The 20,817-nt window shown below is 41.0% G+C and overlaps 2 protein-coding genes across 2 annotated transcripts; both read right to left on the reverse strand.

The window, feature by feature from the left end:
* Positions 1 to 114: 114 nt before the first annotated feature.
* On the reverse strand, positions 115 to 10,560 carry LOC306972240 (E3 ubiquitin/ISG15 ligase TRIM25-like; the record flags this gene model as incomplete). Its single annotated transcript, XM_079568788.1, has 11 exons — positions 115 to 179; positions 2,644 to 2,822; positions 4,082 to 4,208; positions 4,288 to 4,418; positions 5,465 to 5,594; positions 5,692 to 5,849; positions 5,947 to 6,073; positions 6,148 to 6,317; positions 7,086 to 7,209; positions 8,949 to 9,634; positions 9,791 to 10,560. The coding sequence occupies 11 exons, from the start codon at positions 10,558 to 10,560 to the stop codon at positions 115 to 117; spliced, it is 2,667 nt and encodes an 888-aa protein (XP_079424914.1).
* A 5,547-nt stretch (positions 10,561 to 16,107) lies between these two features.
* Positions 16,108 to 17,739, reverse strand: LOC306972241 (E3 ubiquitin/ISG15 ligase TRIM25-like; the record flags this gene model as incomplete). Its single annotated transcript, XM_079568789.1, has 2 exons — positions 16,108 to 16,813; positions 17,156 to 17,739. 2 exons carry the CDS (start codon positions 17,737 to 17,739, stop codon positions 16,108 to 16,110), a joined length of 1,290 nt encoding a protein of 429 aa, XP_079424915.1.
* Positions 17,740 to 20,817: the final 3,078 nt, after the last annotated feature.

Consider the following 20,817-nt stretch of genomic DNA (forward strand, 5'->3'; position numbering starts at 1 on the left):
TATTTTGTGGCTGCAACAGTGAGAAAAATAAAGGTTTCTTACGTCACCAGAACTGGCAGCTTCTCCAACATTATTAGGTCCCTTCAGTCTCTGGTTTGTCTCCCTCCACAGTTCTCACGTCTCATCTTTAACCTGGTCCTTTGCTTTTACGTCTGCAGGGCCACCTTCAGATTGGGCGTCTGAAACGACAGGTTTCACTTTTTATTACATGTCATTTTTATGCATGTACGTGCTGTACTTTATGTGTGTATGGACGGATATGTAAGAGTTTATCATTCCTACATTTGTTTTGTCTTTTTTTCTTTTATTAAACTCTGTCCAATGATCTGAAGTCGTACATTAATGTTGTTCTACCTGTAACACATTGTGATATTAATATGAGGTTTTATCACTAAATAGAACCTTGTGCATCTTCAGTCTCAAGTTTAGAATCTTCCAAGTCATTTCCAGTTTGGTTCTGAATTTGAAAACAATGATTGTATCTTCAATTCAATTCAATTCCATTTTTAATTTGAGCATTTGAGTTCCACACAGTTCTTCATAGGAACAGCTTTCAGAGTAATCAAAGCCAAAGAAAGATACATGTGTAGGTGAAAAGGTGAATAAATAAATAACGTCTTCATAATTATATAGTGATATAGTCGTGTGGCAGAATTACGTAACGTCCTGTCTGGTTTGGAAATATAGTGTCCAGCAAACTTGACCAAAGGGCTAAAGGCTGGATTTATAAGAAATGAAGCAGACGGGATTGAGGCCTATGAAGTGCATCGCTGTAGTAATGTTGACCTCTGAACCCTTCGCCTGAACCGAGCACATTTTCTCCAGTTCGACTTCACCCAAATCTAAAAGCTTCTCGGAAAAACATTCAAATCGTGACAAAAAGGAGAAGTGAATGAGGATGAAAACACAGCAAAAAGCATCAACAGGGGCGAGAAAAAAGCTGCAACAATGCGAGGAAAATATCTTAGATCAGTTTTGAAGGTCTTAGCTTTCAAATGATGCGTTACTCTGGCCTTTAGGCGAGACGTTTTTAGATTTGGGTAAAGCCGAGCTGGAGAAAATGTTCTGGGTTAAGGCAGAGGGTAAGAGTAAATGTACAATAAATACCAGCACTGGCCTTCTCTTCTTCCAGAACTTCAGGGTTGAGAGAAAGACCATAGATTTAATCATTAGAGATTAGTGGGTCCCATTCAGCCTCATTCATTATAAAGGTCCCGAGTCGTCTGTGAAACTTACATGGCTGCCAAGTCTCCTCCTACGAAGCCCGTTCCTTAAAAGGACAAAAAGGCGGGGGCGGCTGAATGACTAATCTGACAAACAGCATCACTGAGAATTCAAACTTCATGACGTGACTAAACAAGCAGGTGCAGTTGTAGAGCAGAGTTTAGCAGTAAAAGTAGAACTGTAGTTATGTTAGCAAACATGCAGAAAGCTAACTGTAGCCTACCTGAACTGTTCTTCAGTCGTTCATTTATTGTTTAACAGGACCCAGCCCTATAGGCGCCGATAATGTTCTTCCCAGTTAAAAAAAAAAGACAGGTCAGGATCGATCTCACACACTCGTAGTTCTGAGCCCAGCGCTCTACATGGAGCTAAACAAGCAGAACAACAGTCTGTCGCTGCACATTCATCATCTCAATATCTTTCTTCAACACAAGAAGACAAAGTGAAGGATCAGTTACAGGCCTACAGCCTCATGCCTTTGTAAAATGATGTCATCTACAGGCATGAAGTAAAAAACAAAAGTCACACATGTATGAACACAGACCAGACACTTAAAAATTTAACATGATTTTTTATTTTTAAATTCATTACAAAGTTGAGCGTCATTGAACAAATGTATAAATAATCAAAGATGTTTGTGCTCGTGCTCAAAAGGACACTTCATCTGCTGCTCGCACGAAAATATGATCCCAAATTTCTTCACGTCAAAATATGACAAAGAGCAGCTCATCTTTCTACATATTCACAGAACAAAAGTGAAGGAATCAGTCGTGTGTTGTATTGGAGTTTGCTGAACAAAAAGGAACCTTGAAGAGCAGCTCAGTTTTTATTTACCACTTTGGTTTTCTTCTTTCCTTTCCCTGAAAAAGAAAAACTTTTTATTGCTTTTTTTCTCAGCACAAACACATTAAACTCCAGAATGATTAAGTCAATTAGAAGTTGTGTTTGAAGAAATTACAACATGTGGTTAAAGTCCCCATAATGTGGACACAGAGTCTTCAATTATGTTATATTTCCTCCAATATATTCATACACTAAGTCAGGCCCGTGGGCCACACTCGGTCTCCCAGTGCTTCAATCTGAGGGCCCTGAGGCAATTCTCAATTTAAATGTTTTTCTATTTATTATAATGTTAATAAAACCCATTTTACAGCACCAGTGCATCACAGCGTCTGTTGGATTTGGATTAGTTCTACTGTACATTTATGTTTGCTCTGGAATATCAATAACTGAATCAAATCAACACTTTCCTGATTAGTTTAGTTGTGATTTGCAAACCAGCACAACACAGTGTGCTTCTCTCACTTTGATCTGTTTGAAAACATATTTACATGTGAAGGATCATGTTTATGATATTGGCAGATCCTGAATGTAGAACTGCAGCCCATGAACCATTGCCCTCAGTACATTGTTCATTACCTGGAGTTTGGCCGTTCTTGGCTCCTCTGTGCTGTCCTCTCTCTCCGGTGTCCGGGGCCTGGGAGTGTTTGGGCCGAGCGAAGGCCACGCCCACTTTTTTCCCGTCGATCTCAACGTCCTCCGCTGCCTCTTTGGCTCGTCTGCACGAGTCAGTGCTCTCAAAGTCCACAAAGCCAAACCTGAGGAACAAATGAGAGTGATTCACAGATTCCCAGCTCCAGACTCATTGTAATGTGTCATTAATGAGCACGTGACTTCAAGATAAGTGTCCGATACACTGGCCCGAGAGTGTTTGTTTAAAAAGTACAGCAAAGCCTTAAGGGCAAAAATAAAGTTTTACATTAGAAAACTGCGACAAAAAATGTAATAAATGTACAGACGATAAATATTGAAAAAAAAAAAAAAAAAATATTATGTGATATTTCTTGAGCGATACATCGACATTAGCCTGGCTAACACCAGACTAAAATCACAAGTGATATTTAGTTTGGGGACCACCAATTCATTTTCTCGTAGGAGAGGTGTGGTTTGCGATCGTCCATAGTCGTTTATTGGGCGATACGAAAAAAAAAAAAAAAAAGTCTCATGCGTCTGCACGTAGCCACAGCCAATCATATCATCGTATGAGATGACGTATGACGTACCCGCTGTAAACTTTTGAGCTAAATTATTTAGAACAAGGTCTAAAGCTTGATCAAAAAATACCATCGTGTCTGCTGCTGTCATGTTGGATCCGTAAATAAACTTTTTTTTAAATTATCCGTAAATAAACTACAAGCTTCCATATATCGAATAGCGCGTCATCGTCTTGCCGTCCCTCCTCGCTCTGTGATTGGTTCCCAAATCCACCGGAGATTTGGCCATGGTCCCCAGGCTGTTGTGCAGTTCGAAATAATTCGAGCGCACACAGCAGCCTGGTGTTAGCCAGGTTACATCGACATAGTAATCATTGTGACAGCCCTAACACTTGTAATCTCCACATACACATGATGGCCACTGGGAGGCGCCACACGCCTATGCCAGTTAATCCACTGTATCCAGTGTTTTCAATCAGCATTTTCAATTGTCTGATTAATTTGTCCTATTTGATGTGAGACTGTTTTTCCTACTGCTCACTCATGACCTGCACTTTGACCGGCAGAACTAAAGGAAAAGACCAACAGCTCTGAGATTAGGAGGAAAGACTTTTCCTATTTCAAAATGACCATTTATAAATTGCAATATTTTTTCATTATTTTTATCATTTTTTGTTTCTATCTTGATCCTCTTGAAGCACAAAGAACAAGCTCTCATCATTGTGTCTCTTCTTCATCTATAATGTGGTGCAGTCCTGGTTTTAAGTACCACTGTGTGCTGCCCCCTGCAGGTTACCTCATGTGTGTACAGCTCCAGTATCTCACTCATACAATCCCATCTGTGCACTTCCTGTTTGACTCACTTCCTTGACAGTCCAGTGTCTTTATCCACAAATATCCGTGAACTGGAGGCTCCCTCAAACGCCTCGGTCAGAGTGTCCGCTGTGGTTTTCTCATGGAGGCCCAGGACAATCAGGGTTTTAGACGGGACTGGAACAACCATCATAAAGCACGACTATCACCATTTACTGATTGATTTGGTCTGAATGCAGTCCGCTGTGTCACCAACCTTGTGCCGGCTCGGCTTTCCACTTCAAACCAAACTGGACTTTGAGCGGCCTCTTCTGAATCGCACTGTTTTTGGACGACTTCAGAGCCTTCGCCGCATGTGCCACAGACGCAAACTCCACAAAAGCAAATCTGTGCAGGAAAAGGCAAACACGCTGTATCAATAAGTTCAATAAATGCTCTATCCAGCGGTTTCTAATCTGAGCTCAGAAATCTACATCCTGTAACCCGGCATTTCAAACATGTGCAGTGTCTGGTCAGTGCTGTGGACATTATTAAGGTAAGACACTGCAGGTGAAGAGGGGGGGAAATAAATGTAGAGACATCAGTGTGAAACCTTTGCTGTCGATTAAATATGAGCAACAAATGTATTGAAAGTTTTATGTAAGTTTTCATAAAGGGTCATTTACTGGTAAAAATGAGTAAAATTGTTTATATTTTGTTGACGAAAGCTGAATAATGGATCGAGCCTGGTTTAACCTCTTAACCCCCACCTGAACCGAGCACATTTTCTCCAGTTTGGCTTCTTGGAAAAAATGTCACTATAGCAACGAGAAACGAGGATGAAAACACAACAAAAATGTGACCAACGAGCGACAAAACCAACAATAATACAACAAAAAAGTGCGACAACTTGACAAAAAGGTCAAGATCCGTCTTGATCTTGAGCTTTGAAATGAGCCGTTATACTGCACTGTTGCTCTCCAGTCGAGTCGCTTTCAGATTTGGGTCAAGCTGAACTGGAGTAAATACACTTGGTTAAGGCGGGGTAAGTGGTAAATATGTCACATATGTTTATTTTGTGACATATTCGTTACAAAGATCTTTTCAGACGGGATTTTGGATCTTGTTTGGTTTAAATAAGCCAGAGAAAAATGATGTAAAAATTCAAATTTCGCCTTGTTTTTTGAGGGTTTGAAACTCAGTAAATCAGTCTAAGATATGAAAAAATTCCCTCTGGAAAAAAGTGTGAAATACCTCGAGTCCATGATGGAAAAGTTCAAGTCTTTGGAGCGACTGAAGTGGAGATATCGTTGCAAGAGTGTAAAGAAAAGCTCTTTCTTCTTGAGTTTGCTGCAGCCGTCTCCCACAAAGGAAATGACCAGACTTGGATGACGGAGTCTTATCGACGGGATTCCCTGCAACACGTGGATACCAAACCTGCATAAAAGATTTACCCCTTGGATTTCCCGTCGCTCTGAGGAATGCGGATCTGCACGGCGCTCTTGAAGATCTTCTTGAGGAGTTTGGGCTGAACTTTGACTGGCAGGTTCCTCACAAACAGAGTGTCGCTGGGAGGAGCTTCTGCTGTGGAGGAAGAAACCGGTGAACACGAGCTTTTTCCCACTCTCCATCTCATTCCTTTTGCTCCGTGTCGAACTGGAAACGCTGTCCCGTGACCCACCTTTCTTGCTGTTCTTGGAGTCAGTGGTGGGTTTGCGTCCTCCCGCGCTCTCTCTGACCACGTTCACGCGCAGGACGCTCTCCCGGATCGTGGCCGTCCCGCTCTGAGCCCGCGCTGCATCGGCCTGCTCTTTGTTCTGGAACTCCACAAAGGCGACGCTGGAATAAAGACGCACATTCGCTGCATTTAGGTTTTTGTGGAGAGATTGGGCGGTTTAGAAATAGAATAATAATCCGTTTGAATGCGCCCTCTGACCCTTTGCCTGGACCGTCCGTTCCTCCGAGAAACCGCACAGCTGTGGCCTTGGGGAACACCTTCAGGACGTCTTCTCTTGTAGCAGAGGATGGGAGGTTTTCCACATGGACGCAACGCAGATTTCTGCCTGTTCACAAAGTTTAAACATGTATTAAGCCTTTGTCGCTGAGCTGAAGACAAAACACTACACGAATGCAGTACTTTTCTGAACTTCCTGTGGATCTTTCTTCTTCTTCTTCTTCTTCGACGCGTCGGCCTCTTTGGCTTTAGCCTTGGAGATTTTCAAGGGTTTGTCGAGCAGCTTCTGTCCATTTAACGCGAGCGCTTTGGTCAGGTCCATCTGGGAGGCCAGGTCGACAAACGCGTGCTTTCTACAACACAGACAAACAACTGTTTTTAAAAGAAACAAAGAGGTGTCTTCAAACAACTGAGGATTTAAAACAATTCTCCCTGATTTTATGTCAATTTTTTGTCATTTTTTGTCACATTTTTGTCATTTTTTCATCCTTTATTGGGCATTTTTTGTCAAATTTTGTCAAATTTTTGTCATTTTTTCATAAATTTTTTATCACATTTTTGTCACATTTTTGTCACTTTTTTGTCATTTTTTGGTCAAATTTTTATCACATTTTTGTCTTTTTTTTGTCATTTTTGGTCATTTTTTGTCAAATTTTGTCATATTTTTGTCATTTTTCGTTAATTTTTATCACATTTTTGTCATTTTTTTTTGTCATTTTTTTGTCACATTCACAGCTTTTTTCCAGAAGCTTTTGGATTGGGGTAAAGCCAAACTGGAGAAAATGTGCTCGGTTCAGTTGGGAGTTAAGGGGTTAAAGGAACTACACCTGATTTTTTTTCTAGTCATGGAACAACATTATGACTTTTAGTTTATTGGAAACTCTATTTCATGAACTTACAGGCTGCTTTTCTTGCATTTTTGTAAAAGTGACGCTGCAAAATTGTGAAATGAGCGTAAAAACACATCACATTGACTTTGCTCGATATCCCACTTTAGGAACTGTATTTGTATATTGTATCGTCTTCTGCATTCGACACATTCATCATCAAGTATAACGTGATTCCTGCTGTTGTTATCACTGTGTTGCCACATCTATGAGGCAGATAAAGTCCACACTCACTTGGCTTTGTCCAGTCGAATGTCCTGCACCAGGAGAGACTGCGTCATGAAGTCGTTTGCTAAAGAATTTCGGATTTCCTCGTAATATTTAGAGTTGTCCAAGTTTCCAACATAAAGGCAGTAACCTACAAACAGAGATGTTATCAACCTCTCCTCTGTTACACATTAGCTCCATTCTAGCTTTACATTCACTGAACCAGGTCATGAAGAAGAAAGACACAATTCTTCCTCTGGTCGTCAGTAAAATGGACCCCAAGGAAAACTTTTGGATAGAGAGACTTTAGAGACACGTTTATTCATGATGAGCCTCATTCAAAACACATCATAAATCTGCACTCGTGCTCTTTCTATGCAGATATTTTTATAGACCAGACTTCATACAGAAACATACTAATACTACTACTACTGCTACTACTGTAGAAACAGCCTCAGTGTGACCACCTGCCTGAGTCTCACATGCTCGTCTGTCGTCAGTTCACACGTGGTTAAAACTGTGTGTTTTGAATGTGTTGAATGTCAGAAACTGGTAAGTAGAGCCGTAAATATTCTCCTCTGAAGTTTCTTAGTTGAAAGGTGCGCCTGCCCAGAGCTGAAGAGGACGCTCTTATATATTAAAGATTCCTTTAAAGGCTTTAAAGGGTGAGTTTACAGGTTTAGTGACATTTACACAATTTAATCCTTTATGGGAAAATTGTCTCAAAGCGTTTTCTTAAAAAAGTCCACGAGCCAAAACATTTAATAGAAAATCGATATCTATTGATTATGTTCATGTAATCTTTTGTATTATTTTCTGTGAGTAAAGTAGATAAATAGATTTACCTTGACATGTTTCAGCATTGGTAATAACTTTAAGCTTCTGGTAAATGACTTTTAGAAATCAATCCTAAAACGAATGAGCTTTAATTTTACAATACAGTTTTCCTGGACACTAATGTAGATGTAAACTATTCAAACTGCACCTTTTTCATTAAAACACGGCCAAGCAACACGAGAAATAAGAAATGACAAACACTGGATATGAGGAATGACAAGGTTGGTCCATCAAGACTTTATTTTCATGTTCAGATAAATGACAAAAAGATTCAGACTCATTAGTGGAGCAAAAAACATCATTTTCCCTCATACACCGTCCTCCAGAGCCAAAACTCTTTCTCTTGTCTATCACATAAGAATAGATTTATAAAATATATCACAGGTTTGTTAGAGTTGTATATTTTTTTCCCTCTTGGTTTAATATACGCGGTAACAAAGAACAGAAACAGTTAAACAATACAGCGGGTCGTGGATTGACATTGTAATGATGAGTCTTGAAGTAGATTCTGTATTTATGTTTGTTTTGCTTCTCTTTTACATGTTTTTAATCATTCACAGATAGTTCTGAACGTTCTCAGTGGATTTTCTCCTGAAAACTCACTGTCAGCGTGTGATGAAATAAAACCCCATTATCTGACTGCAGACAGAGTAAAATAATCCACTATCAGGGAAAACTCAGTGACATTATAGAAAACATTTACTTCCTTTGACATTTTGAAGTAAATGAGCACAGACTAAACAAAGTTATTACTTGTTTAATTTATGATTTTGATTTGTTCTTGTGTAGAAAGTCGTGTGTGGAGGAAGAGATTTTCTAGTTTGTTTAAAATGATCAAATAAAATAAAGGTCAAATCCATGTGACTAAGTTTATTGAATTTGAAGCTTGTTTACGAGTCAGACCGATAAAATCACACATGTTCAGCTTTTTGACACAGGACAGACACAAGAACAGCAGTCATTTTGAAGTCCTTGTAAATATGGCAGGTACAGCAGGAAACTTTGATCAAACATTTAAAAAACTAGTGCAGTGTCATGTGAGTTTTGGAAAACATGCAGAATCTCCCATGGTGTAAACCCGAAGTCCAGCGTGCAGAGGCTGAGTGAAGGTGGTCTGGACTCTGTGCAGGAGGATCATGGTTTGATCCTTAACGCTGTAGAAGGACAGAGCTCCTGCGCTGTGGTCCAGGTAAACTCCCACTCTGTTTGAAACTGGACCCGGTACCTCTGAGCGGACGCTGTTGAAACAAAATGTGTAGAGACTTTTCTCACACTGTAGGGCCCAGGATTTATTATTCTGTCCAAAGGCAGATTCAACACCTCCTCCTTTTCTGTTGATATCTTTATATGTTACTCCGATATAAACCACTCCCTTCCAGGTCAACTCCACCTCCCAGTAACAACGCCCCGTCAGACCCTCTCTGCTCAACACCTGCCACAAATAACTAAATCTGTGTGGATGATCAGGATAACTTTGGGGTTGGTTCAAATATGTTGCTCTTCTGTTTCCCTCAGACAGAGACAGATAATCGTTGGCTGTATTTGGGTCGAGTGTAATATCACATGCATATCTCAGGAAGTCCTCTCTAAAGAGCTCAGGTTCAGGCAGTTTAAACTCTTTCAAAGTGAGCTGCAGTTTGTCTTTGAGCTCTGACACAGCTCTGGTCAGGTCCTCTAAGTTCCTCCTTGTCCTGGTCTGGATTCTGGACTCTGTCTCAGACTCAGTGCTTTGTGTGGCTCTCACCAGAGGAGGACAGAGCTCTATGAACTGGTTATGGTCTGGTGTGAGGGACAGTGTGTCCAGCTCAGAGAGGGTCCTCTTCAGCTCAGTGACGTCCCGCTGCAGTTTGTCCTGAAGCTCTTGGACTTGCTGTAGTTGGCTCTGCTCTTCAGACCGGATCTGCTGCTCCACTTCAGAGCGTCTTTTCTCTAAAAGCAGGGCCATCTCTCTGAAGTCGTCCCCGCTGCGCTGCACTGCAGTCTGGGCAGAGCGGCTGATGTCCTGGGCCTGCTGTCGGAGCCTCTCCTGCTCCGTCTCTTTGTCCTGGAGGCTCTGGAGCAGCAGGGGCCTCCTGGTCTGCAGCTCCTCCTGTCTCTGGGCCCTCTCTGCTGCACAGGACACCGTGTCATGGCCCTTGTGTTGGTCCATGCAGCAGAGGTAACAGATGACCTGCTCATCTGTGCGGCAGAATATTTCCATCAGCTTGTTGTGTTGAGAGCAGAGGTTTTCCTGGAGTTTGTCGGAGGGCGCCACCAGCTGGTGTTTCTGAAACATGGCCACTTCATGATGAGGCTGGAGGTGGCTCTCACAGTAAGAGACCAGACACTGCAGACAGGATTTAACAGCTTTCAGCTTCCTCCCAGAGCACAGATCACACGACACGTCTCCAGGACCAGCGTAGCAGCGGTCAGGAGGGGGCGCTGTGAGCCCTGTCCTCTTCAGCTCCTCCAATAGATCAGCCAACACTGTGCTTTTGCCCAGGACAGGCCTGGGAGTGAAGCTCTCTCTGCACTGAGGGCAGCTGAACCTCACCTGTTGGTCCCAGTGGGTTTGAATACAGTCCATGCAGTAGCTGTGTCCACAGGGAACAGTCACTGGATCCTTCAGTAAATCCAAACAGATGGAACAAGTTATGGCGTCCTGGTTCAGAGCTCTCTGCGCCATTTCTGCTCCGGCTGTGAGTGATGTTTACACAAATGAATCTCTGGTGTTTCTGACGACAGAGGCTCCTCCCAAATGTTCCTGCCCAGACCTGAGGAGGACGCTCTTCAATATTAAAGATTCCTTTTAAGGCATCTCGGAAGTGAGTTTGAGTCAAACAGGTTTGCTGCACATTTAAGCACAATTTAACCCTTGATGGAAAATAGTCTCAAAGCTTTCTCTTAAAAACATCCACGAGCCAAAACATTTCATAGAAAATAGATATCCATTCATGAAGTTCATGTAATCTTTTGTTTTATGTTTCGTGGGTAAAGTAGATAAATAGATTCACCTTGACATGTTTCAGCATTGGTAATAACTTTAAGCTTCTGGTAAATGACTTTTAGAAATCAATCCTAAAACTAATGAGCTTTAATTTTACAATACAGTTTTAATGGACACTAATGTAGATATATCTTAATTTTTTTTCCAACCTTTATTTAACCAGGAAAGTCACTAAGATGAAAAATCTCTTTTTCAAAAGAGTCCTGGCCAAGAGGCAGCAAAAGATACAGTCACAGAATCACACACACGTTATATACACATGCAAAACAGGCACAAAGTAAAAACTCAAGTGCTCTCAATCTTATGGAAGCCCGTTTCCGTCATGTTAAAAAATAAAAGCCCAACGGGAAGTCGAAATTACGAGATAATTCTGTGTTTAAATCTCGAAATTACGACTTTTAAATCTCGAAATTACGACTTTTAAAACTCAGAATTTTGAGATTTAAACTCGGAATTTCAGGTTTTTCAAATCCGTGATCATAGACGTCGGTACGGCGGGAACAGCGGAACCACTGGCGCAAGATGTAAACAAACAGTCATGGAGGATTAGCTTCATCGTGTTGTGAACCGGAGCTACAGCACTGGGACTGGGACTTTTACAAAGACGCACAGGAGTGTTTATTTTACCGAAAACACCCAGGATTAAACAAGAAAAATAAAAAATTGGCTGTATCCACGATAGGAATGTTTTTAGGCCTTGATGATGCATGAGCCTTCCCAAAGCTAATGCTACGATCGTAGCTTTATGAACTTCAATGAACTTCGGATGATCGTGATCATGTGAAAATGTGAAATATGCATGAATAAAGTCAATAAAACCACCGTCTACATGAAGCATCACTTAAACAACGATCACACACTGAGCCGGGCTGGTTGATTTTGCAGTTTATTACTCACACTTCATGTACAACTGGCCGTAGCCGATTGCTTGGCACCCGGAGCTAACTAGCTTCTTAGCAGCTCTAGCATCCAGCTCCAATAATGGATCTTGTGGAATTAAGTATTATACACTAAAAACGTCAATAAAGCCGTAACCACATTATGCAGCCTTGAAGATTATCACACACTGGGTCGGGATTGATGCATTTATGGTTAATTGCAGACTTTTTTATCAACAATGACACCGATTGCACATGCTAACCAGGCTAACCTAGACTAGCCATTGTCCACCGGCATCGCCCTGTTATCAAGCAGGGAGACCATGGGGGGTCCATAGGACATGGCTGAGGCAAAGAGGCACGAGTTTGCCCCAAAATAGCAGGTTTTTTTCAGGCATGATACGATTCCAAGATACGGCTCTGGCCAGATCAAGCTCCACAGTTCAGACGCATCAGACAGGAAAGAGAACGGCAACAACATCCGGATTTTCAAAGTAGAATAGTGCTGATGTCTATGATTACGGATCTTAAAAACTCGTAATTCCGAGTTTAAAGTGTAGATTTAAACTTGCAGCAAGAGTTTTCAAAGTCGTAATTTTGAGATTTAAACTCGTAGTAAGAGTTTAAAAGTCATAATTTCGAGATTTAAGCTCTAAATGTTGTGTTTTAAACACAGAATTATGACTTTAAATCTCGTAATTTCGACTTCCTGCTTGGCTTTTATTTTTTAACATGGCGGAAACGGGCTTCCATACAATCTGGACTTAAAAGCGTTCAATAAAATAAGACAACAAGTCAATCACACAAGAATAGACTATATGCACAGTGACCCCACGTGATTTCCTCCTGGACAGTCAGCCAGACGCTGCCTTCCTGTCCGTTATCTCTTCCCATAAAAAATGAAGCAATAGCTTAAGATTTGGTAAAGGACAGCGAGTAAAAGTTAAGATGTGACTGGAGCAGGTTAGAAAATATTACTTGAGACGTACCGACTTCACTGGAGGAAACCTCCGTGTTCATAACGGTGGATGTTTTTGTCTTGAGGCTAACACGGCTAACACTAAATAATAATTAAATCAAAGTTTTGAACGAGCCTGCGCAAAAAAGAATCGTCCTGTTAGTAGTTTAAATAATATTGACTTGTTTACATGTTATATTATCATTTTTCAACACTAGCCTTTAGCTCTAAGATAAAAGCTCCGCCCCTTACGAGCGCTGGCGTTTCCTTTGGGGCTGGATTCACAGTGAACATGATGTTTGTAACACGTTGCTGTGACTCCATCAGTAACTCGTTGTCCTTAACCAGATCCTGAGCTTCTCTATATTTGTGTGGGACCTGCTAATTGTGAACGTAAACGATCGCTGACAGGAAGTACAGCGTCTGGCTGACTGTCCAGGAAGACGTCACGTGGGGAAACTGTGCTTAAGCCTATAGTTTTATAAAAGATAACAGGTTTGTAAGAGTTGCATATTTTCTCCTCTTGGTTTAATATACATGGTAACAAAGGACAGAAATAGTTGAACAATATAGCGGGTAGTGTAGTCTTGAAGTATTTATGTATCTTTTGTGAGTCGTTTACATTTTTAAATCATTCAGAGATAGTTCTGAACGTTCTCAGTGGATTTTCTCCTAAAAACTCACTGTCAGCGTGTGATGAAATAAAACCCCATTATCTGACTGCAGACAGAGTAAAATAATCCACTATCAGGGAAAACTCAGTGACATTATAGAAAACATTTCCACCTTGGACATTTTGAAGAAAATGAGTACAGACTAAAAAGGTTCTTGTGGCTGTCATTACTTGTTTCATTTATGATTTTGATTTGTCCCCGTGTAGAAAGACAGGTGTGGAGTTTATGTTTAACATTGCAAAATAAAATAATAAAGGTCAAACCCATGTGCAAAGTTCATTGACAGAGGCTCCTCCCACCAGCTGCACCTGCCCAGAGCTGAGCAGGAAAAACCAAATATCAGAGATTGTTTTAAAGGTGCGCCGGCAACGAGTTTGTGTCAACTCTGTCAAACAGGTTTAGAATAAATGTAAGTCGATTATAACTAACTATAACTTTAAAACTCAACACACAAAGCATTCAAACACACAGTATGTAATCCATGTGTTGAATGAATTATGAACTACTATAATTTCATATTTTCTAGGGCAAAGACAGATACAAAAATATCAGAAAATTACACCCATCTGGTTACAATTCCAGGCAACAAAAGCTGAGCAACAAAACAACAAACTGAACACACTGAAGGTGGAACAATATTGTGGGTCAACAATGTAAAACTGAGTCAGATGTTTTACTCCTGTATTTGACATATCAAGTTGTTTTTTTGCTGGCTGAACTTTCTTTATCAGTTACTGTTCTTACTGTTTACTACAAGTTTAGCTCATTTTAATCATTTCATTTGACACTACAACACTACTACACACAATCACATCAGAATAGAGTATATTATTAGAATGTTACTAGAATGATTTTGCAGCTTTGAGATTTGACATGTGTTTGATTCTATCAAGACGTCTAGATTGACCATGACTTTCAGCTATATCAGATATTATATTTAGGGACCTTCAGTCTCTGGTTCGTCTCCCTCCACAGTTCTCACGTCTCATCTTTAACCTGGTCCTTTGCTTTTACGTCTGCAGGGCCACCTTCAGATTGGGCGTCTGAAATGACAGGTTTCACTTTTTATTATATGTTTCGTCGACCTGATGTTGCCCCGCCTTCCCCACCGGCACGCAGGTGGAACCAATTCACTAATCAACGAGGTGCTCCCAGACTGATTTAAAAGGTGCGCACATCCCATTGTTGTTGTGCACTGGGGAGCAGACAGGTCACCACGGCAGCAGAAGCAGGACATTCAAAGCGCCAACGAAGACACAAACTCTCTAAAAACATTGCTGTGCAGGATTGGGTTCTAAAAACACTGGACAGACAGCTGGTAAGCACTAGATCACGCTGTGATCTTTACACTGGAGCTTTCCCCCACTTGCACCGCTGCACATTTAAAGCCTAATAAGATGTTTGTAGATATGTTTTCATTGTGTAAATATTAGGAAAAGTAAGCTTAACTAGGTTAAAATCTGTGCATAAATACAACTTAAAGCTAATTGTGCATTTGTTTGAAATACCTATGAAATAAATGTAATTTGGAATGTAAACAGTTAAAACCACTGGTACAAAAGTTAAAATGTAAACCTTAAGAATTCATAGGAGGAGGTGATTTACATAAAAACAGATAGTAAATACATTTCCTAAATACTAACCTAAATGCTTTTCTGCCTATGGATTTTCTGTAAAAATACTGTCTATGTTTAACTTACACTGGGTTTACCTTTTTGTTAAAGGTTTTAACCTGACCCCAACCGGAAATAAAAAAGTGACAATTAAAATGGTCCGAGTGGAATCCAGTTTTTAATGTCGAAAACCCGTCCTCTTCAAGTCTGGGAAATGCACAGCTAGAGCTAAAAGACTTGACATTATATGTCATTTTCATGCATGTACGTGCTGTACTTTATGTATGTATGGACGGATATGTAAGAGTTTATCATTCTAAATCAGCTTTGTATTATTTTAAAATAAATAAATAGATTCATCTTGACATGTTTCAGCTTTGGTAATAACTTTAAGCTTCTGGTAAATGACTTTTAGAAATCAATCCTAAAACTAATGAGCTTTAATTTTACAATACAGTTTTACTGGACACTAATGTAGATGTAAACTATTCAAACTGCACCTTTTTCATTAAAACACGGCCAAGCAACACGAGAAATAAGAAATGACAAACACTGGATATGAGGAATGACAAGGTTGGTCCATCAAGACTTTATTTTCATGTTCAGATAAATGACAAAAAGATTCAGATTCATTAGTGGAGCAAAAAACATCATTTTCCCTCATACACCGTCCTCCAGAGCCCAAAACTCAGATAAAACCCCATTATCTGACTGCAACAGAGTAAAATAATCCACTATCAGGGAAAACTCAGTGACATTATAGAAAACATTTACTTCCTTTGACATTTTGAAGTAAATGAGTACAGACTAAACAAAGTTATTACTTGTTTAATTTATGATTTTGATTTGTCCTTGTGTAGAAAGTCGTGTGTGGAGGAAGAGATTTTCTAGTTTGTTTAAAATGATCAAATAAAATAAAGGTCAAATCCATGTGACTAAGTTTATTGAATTTGAAGCTTGTTTACGAGTCAGACCGATAAATCACACATGTTCAGCTTTTTGACACAGGACAGACACAAGAACAGCAGTCATTTTGAAGTCCTTGTAAATATGGCAGGTACAGCAGGAAACTTTGATCAAACATTTAAAAAACTAGTGCAGTGTCATGTGAGTTTTGGAAAACATGCAGAATCTCCCCTGTAAACCCGAAGTCCAGTGTGCAGAGGCTGAGTGAAGGTGGTCTGGACTCTGTGCAGGAGGATCATGGTTTGATCCTTAACGCTGTAGAAGGACAGAGCTCCTGCGCTGTGGTCCAGGTAAACTCCCACTCTGTTTGAAACTGGACCCGGTACCTCTGAGCTGACGTTGTTGAACAAAAATGTGTAGAGACTTTTCTCACACTGTAGGGCCCAGGATTTATTATTCTTTCCAAAGACGGATTCATCATATCCTTTTCTGTTGATATCTTTATATGTTACTCCAATATCAACCCCTCCGTTCCAGGTCAACTCCACCTCCCAGTAACAACGCCCCGTCAGACCCTCTCTGCTCAACACCTGGTACCAATGAATAAATCTGTGTGGATGATCAGGATAACTTTGGGATTGGTTCATAACTGTTGCTCTTCTGTTTCCCTCAGACAGAGACAGATAATCGTTGGCTGTATTTGGGTCGAGTGTAATATCACATGCATATCTCAGGAAGTCCTCTCTAAAGTTGACGGGCTCAGGTTCAGGCAGTTTAAACTCTTTCAAAGTGAGCTGCAGTTTGTCTTTGAGCTCTGACACAGCTCTGGTCAGGTCCTCTAAGTTCCTCCTTGTCCTGGTCTGGATTCTGGACTCTGTCTCAGACTCAGTGCTTTGTGTGGCTCTCACCAGAGGAGGACAGAGCTGTATGAACTGGTTATGGTCTGGTGTGAGGGACAGTGTGTCCAGCTCAGAGAGGGTCCTCTTCAGCTCAGTGACGTCCCGCTGCAGTTTGTCCTGAAGCTCTTGGACTTGCTGTAGTTGGCTCTGCTCTTCAGACCGGATCTGCTGCTCCACTTCAGAGCGTCTCTTCTCTAAAAGCAGGGCCATCTCTCTGAAGTCGTCCCCGCTGCGCTGCACTGCAGTCTGGGCAGAGCGGCTGATGTCCTGGGCCTGCTGTCGGAGCCTCTCCTGCTCCGTCTCTTTGTCCTGGAGGCTCTGGAGCAGCAGGGGCCTCCTGGTCTGCAGCTCCTCCTGTCTCTGGGCCCTCTCTGCTGCACAGGACACCGTGTCATGGCCCTTGTGTTGGTCCATGCTGCAGAGGTAACAGATGACCTGCTCATCTGTGCGGCAGAATATTTCCATCAGCTTGTTGTGTTGAGAGCAGAGGTTTTCCTGGAGTTTGTCGGAGGGCGCCACCAGCTGGTGTTTCTGAAACATGGCCACTTCATGATGAGGCTGGAGGTGGCTCTCACAGTAAGAGACCAGACACTGCAGACAGGATTTAACAGCTTTCAGCTTCCTCCCAGAGCACAGATCACACGACACGTCTCCAGGACCAGCGTAGCAGCGGTCAGGAGGGGGCGCTGTGAGCCCTGTCCTCTTCAGCTCCTCCACTAGATCAGCAAACACTGTGCTTTTGACCAGGACAGGCCTGGGAGTGAAGCTCTCTCTGCACTGAGGGCAGCTGAACCTCACCTGTTGGTCCCAGTGGGTTTGAATACAGTCCATGCAGTAGCTGTGTCCACAGGGAACAGTCACTGGATCCTTCAGTAAATCCAAACAGATGGAACAAGTTATGGCGTCCTGGTTCAGAGCTCTCTGCGCCATTTCTGCTCCGGCTGTGAGTGATGTTTACACAAATGAATCTCTGGTGTTTCCTGACGACAGAGGCTCCTCCCAAATGCGCCTGCCCAGACCTGAAGAGGACGCTCTTCAATATTAAAGATTCCTTTTAAGGCATCTCGGAAGTGAGTTTGTGTCAAACAGGTTTGCTGCACATTGAAGCACAATTTAATCCTTGATGGAAAATAGTCTCAAAGCTTTCTCTTAAAAACATCCACGAGCCAAAACATTTCATAGAAAATAGATATCCATTCATGAAGTTCATGTAATCTTTTGTATTATTTTCCGTGGGTAAAGTAGATAAATAGATTTACCTTGACAAGTTTCAGCATTGGTAATAACTTTAAGCTTCTGGTAAATGACTTTTAGAAATCAATCCTAAAACTAATGAGCTTTAATTTTACAATACAGTTTTACTGGACACTAATGTAGATGTAAACTATTCAAACTGCACCTTTTTCATTAAAACACGGCCAAGCAACACGAGAAATAAGAAATGACAAACACTGGATACAGACTAAAAAGTTCTTGTGGCTGTCATTACTTGTTTCATTTATGATTTTGATTTGTCCCCGTGTAGAAAGACAGGTGTGGAGTTTATGTTTAAAATTGCAAAATAAAATAATAAAGGTCAAACCCATGTGCAAAGTTCATTGAAAGAACGACTGTGTTTGTTTCACTTTTGCACAAATGAATCCTTGGTGTTTCTGACGACAGAGGCTCCTCCCACCAGCTGCGCCTGCCCAGAGCTGAGCAGGAAAAAACAAATATCAGAGATTGTTTTAAAGGTGCGCCGGCAACGAGTTTGTGTCAACTCTGTCAAACAGGTTTAGAATAAATGTAAGTCAATTATAACTAACTATAACTTTAAAACTCTCACCAACAAAGCATTCAAACAGACAGTATGTAATCCATGTGTTCAATGAATTATGAGCTACTATAATTTCATATTTTCTAGGGCAGATACATAAATATCTGAAAATTACACCCATCTGGTTACAATTCCAGGCAACAAAAGCTGAGCAACAAAACAACAAACTGAACACACTGAAGGTGGAACAATATTGTGGGTCAACAATGTAAAACTGAGTCAGATGTTTTACTCCTGTATTTGACATATCAAGTTGTTTTTTTGCTGGCTGAACTTTCTCTATCAGTTACTGTTCTTAGTTCTGAACGTTCTCAGTGGATTTTCTCCTGAAAACTCACTGTCAGCGTGTGATGAAATAAAACCCCATTATCTGACTGCAGACAGAGTAAAATAATCCACTATCAGGGAAAACTCAGTGACATTATAGAAAACATTTACTTCCTTTGACATTTTGAAGTAAATGAGTACAGACTAAAAACCACTTCATGATGAGGCTGGAGGTGGCTCTCACAGTAAGAGACCAGACACTGCAGACAGGATTTAACAGCTTTCAGCTTCCTCCCAGAGCACAGATCACACGACACGTCTCCAGGACCAGCGTAGCAGCGGTCAGGAGGGGGCGCTGTGAGCCCTGTCCTCTTCAGCTCCTCCACTAGATCAGCCAACACTGTGCTTTTCACCAGGACAGGCCTGGGAGTGAAGCTCTCTCTGCACTGAGGGCAGCTGAACCTCACCTGTTGGTACCAGTGGGTTTGAATACAGTCCATGCAGTAGCTGTGTCCACAGGGAACAGTCACTGGATCCTTCAGTAAATCCAAACAGATGGAACAAGTTATGGCGTCCTGGTTCAGAGCTCTGTGAGTTTGTGTCGAACAGGTTTGCTGCACATTTAAGCACAATTTAACCCTTGATGGAAAATAGTCTCAAAGTTTTCTCTTCAAAACATCCACGAGCCAAAACATTTCATAGAAAATAGATATCCATTCATGAAGTTCATGTAATCTTTTGTATTATGTTTTGTGGGTAAAGTAGATAAATGGATTTACCTTGACATGTTTCAGCATTGGTAATAACTTTAAGCTTCTGGTAAATGACTTTTAGAAATCAATCCTATAACTAATGAGCTTTAATTTTACAATACAGTTTGACTGGACACTAATGTAGATGTAAACTATTCAAACTGCACCTTTTTCATTAAAACACGGCCAAGCAACACGAGAAATAAGAAATGACAAACACTGGATATGAGGAATGACAAGGTTGGTCCATCAAGACTTTATTTTCAGCAAGAAACATCATTTTCCCTCATACACCGTCCTCCAGAGCCAAACAAGAGATTTCATTCATTATAACAATTTTTTTCCTTGTCTTTCACACAAGAATATTTTTATTTTTTATCTAACCTATGACTTTAATCTCGTAATTTCGACTTCCTGCTGGTCTTTTATTTTTTAACATGGCGGAAACGGGCTTCCATACAATCTGGACTTAAAAGCGTTCAATAAAATAAGACAACAAGTCAATTACACAAGAATGGGCTGAATGCACAGTGACCCCACGTGATTTCCTCCTGGACAGTCAGCCAGACACTGTCCTTCCTGTCCGCTATCTCTTCCCATTAAAAATGAGCAGGTCCCACAGAAATGAAGCAATAGCTCAAGATTTGGTAAAGGACAGCGAGTAAAAGTTAAGATGTGACTGGAGCAGGTTAGAAAATATTACATGAGACGTAACGACTTCACTGGAGGAAACTCCGTGTTCATAACGGAGGATGTTTTTGTCTTGAGGCTAACGCGGCTAACACTAAATAAAAATTAAATCAAAGTTTTGAACGAGCCTGCGCAAAAAAGAATCGTCCTGTTAGTAGTTTAAATAATATTTACTTGTTTACATGTTATATTATCATTTTTCAACACTAGCCTTTAGCTCTAAGATAAAGCTCCGCCCCTTACGAGCGCTGGCGTTTCCTTTGGGGCTGGATTCACAGTGAACATGATGTTTGTAACACGTTGCTGTGACTCCATCAGTAACTCGTTGTCCTTAACCAGATCCTGAGCTTCTCTATATTTGTGTGGGACCTGCTAATTGTGAAAGTAAACGATCGCTGACAGGAAGTCCAGCGTCTGGCTGACTGTCCAGGAAGACGTCACGTGGGGAAACTGTGCTTATAGCCTATAGTTTTATAAAGAAAC

Source organism: Gobius niger (genome assembly GCF_951799975.1).
Source record: "Gobius niger genome assembly, chromosome: 13".
Lineage (NCBI taxonomy): Eukaryota > Metazoa > Chordata > Actinopteri > Gobiiformes > Gobiidae > Gobius > Gobius niger.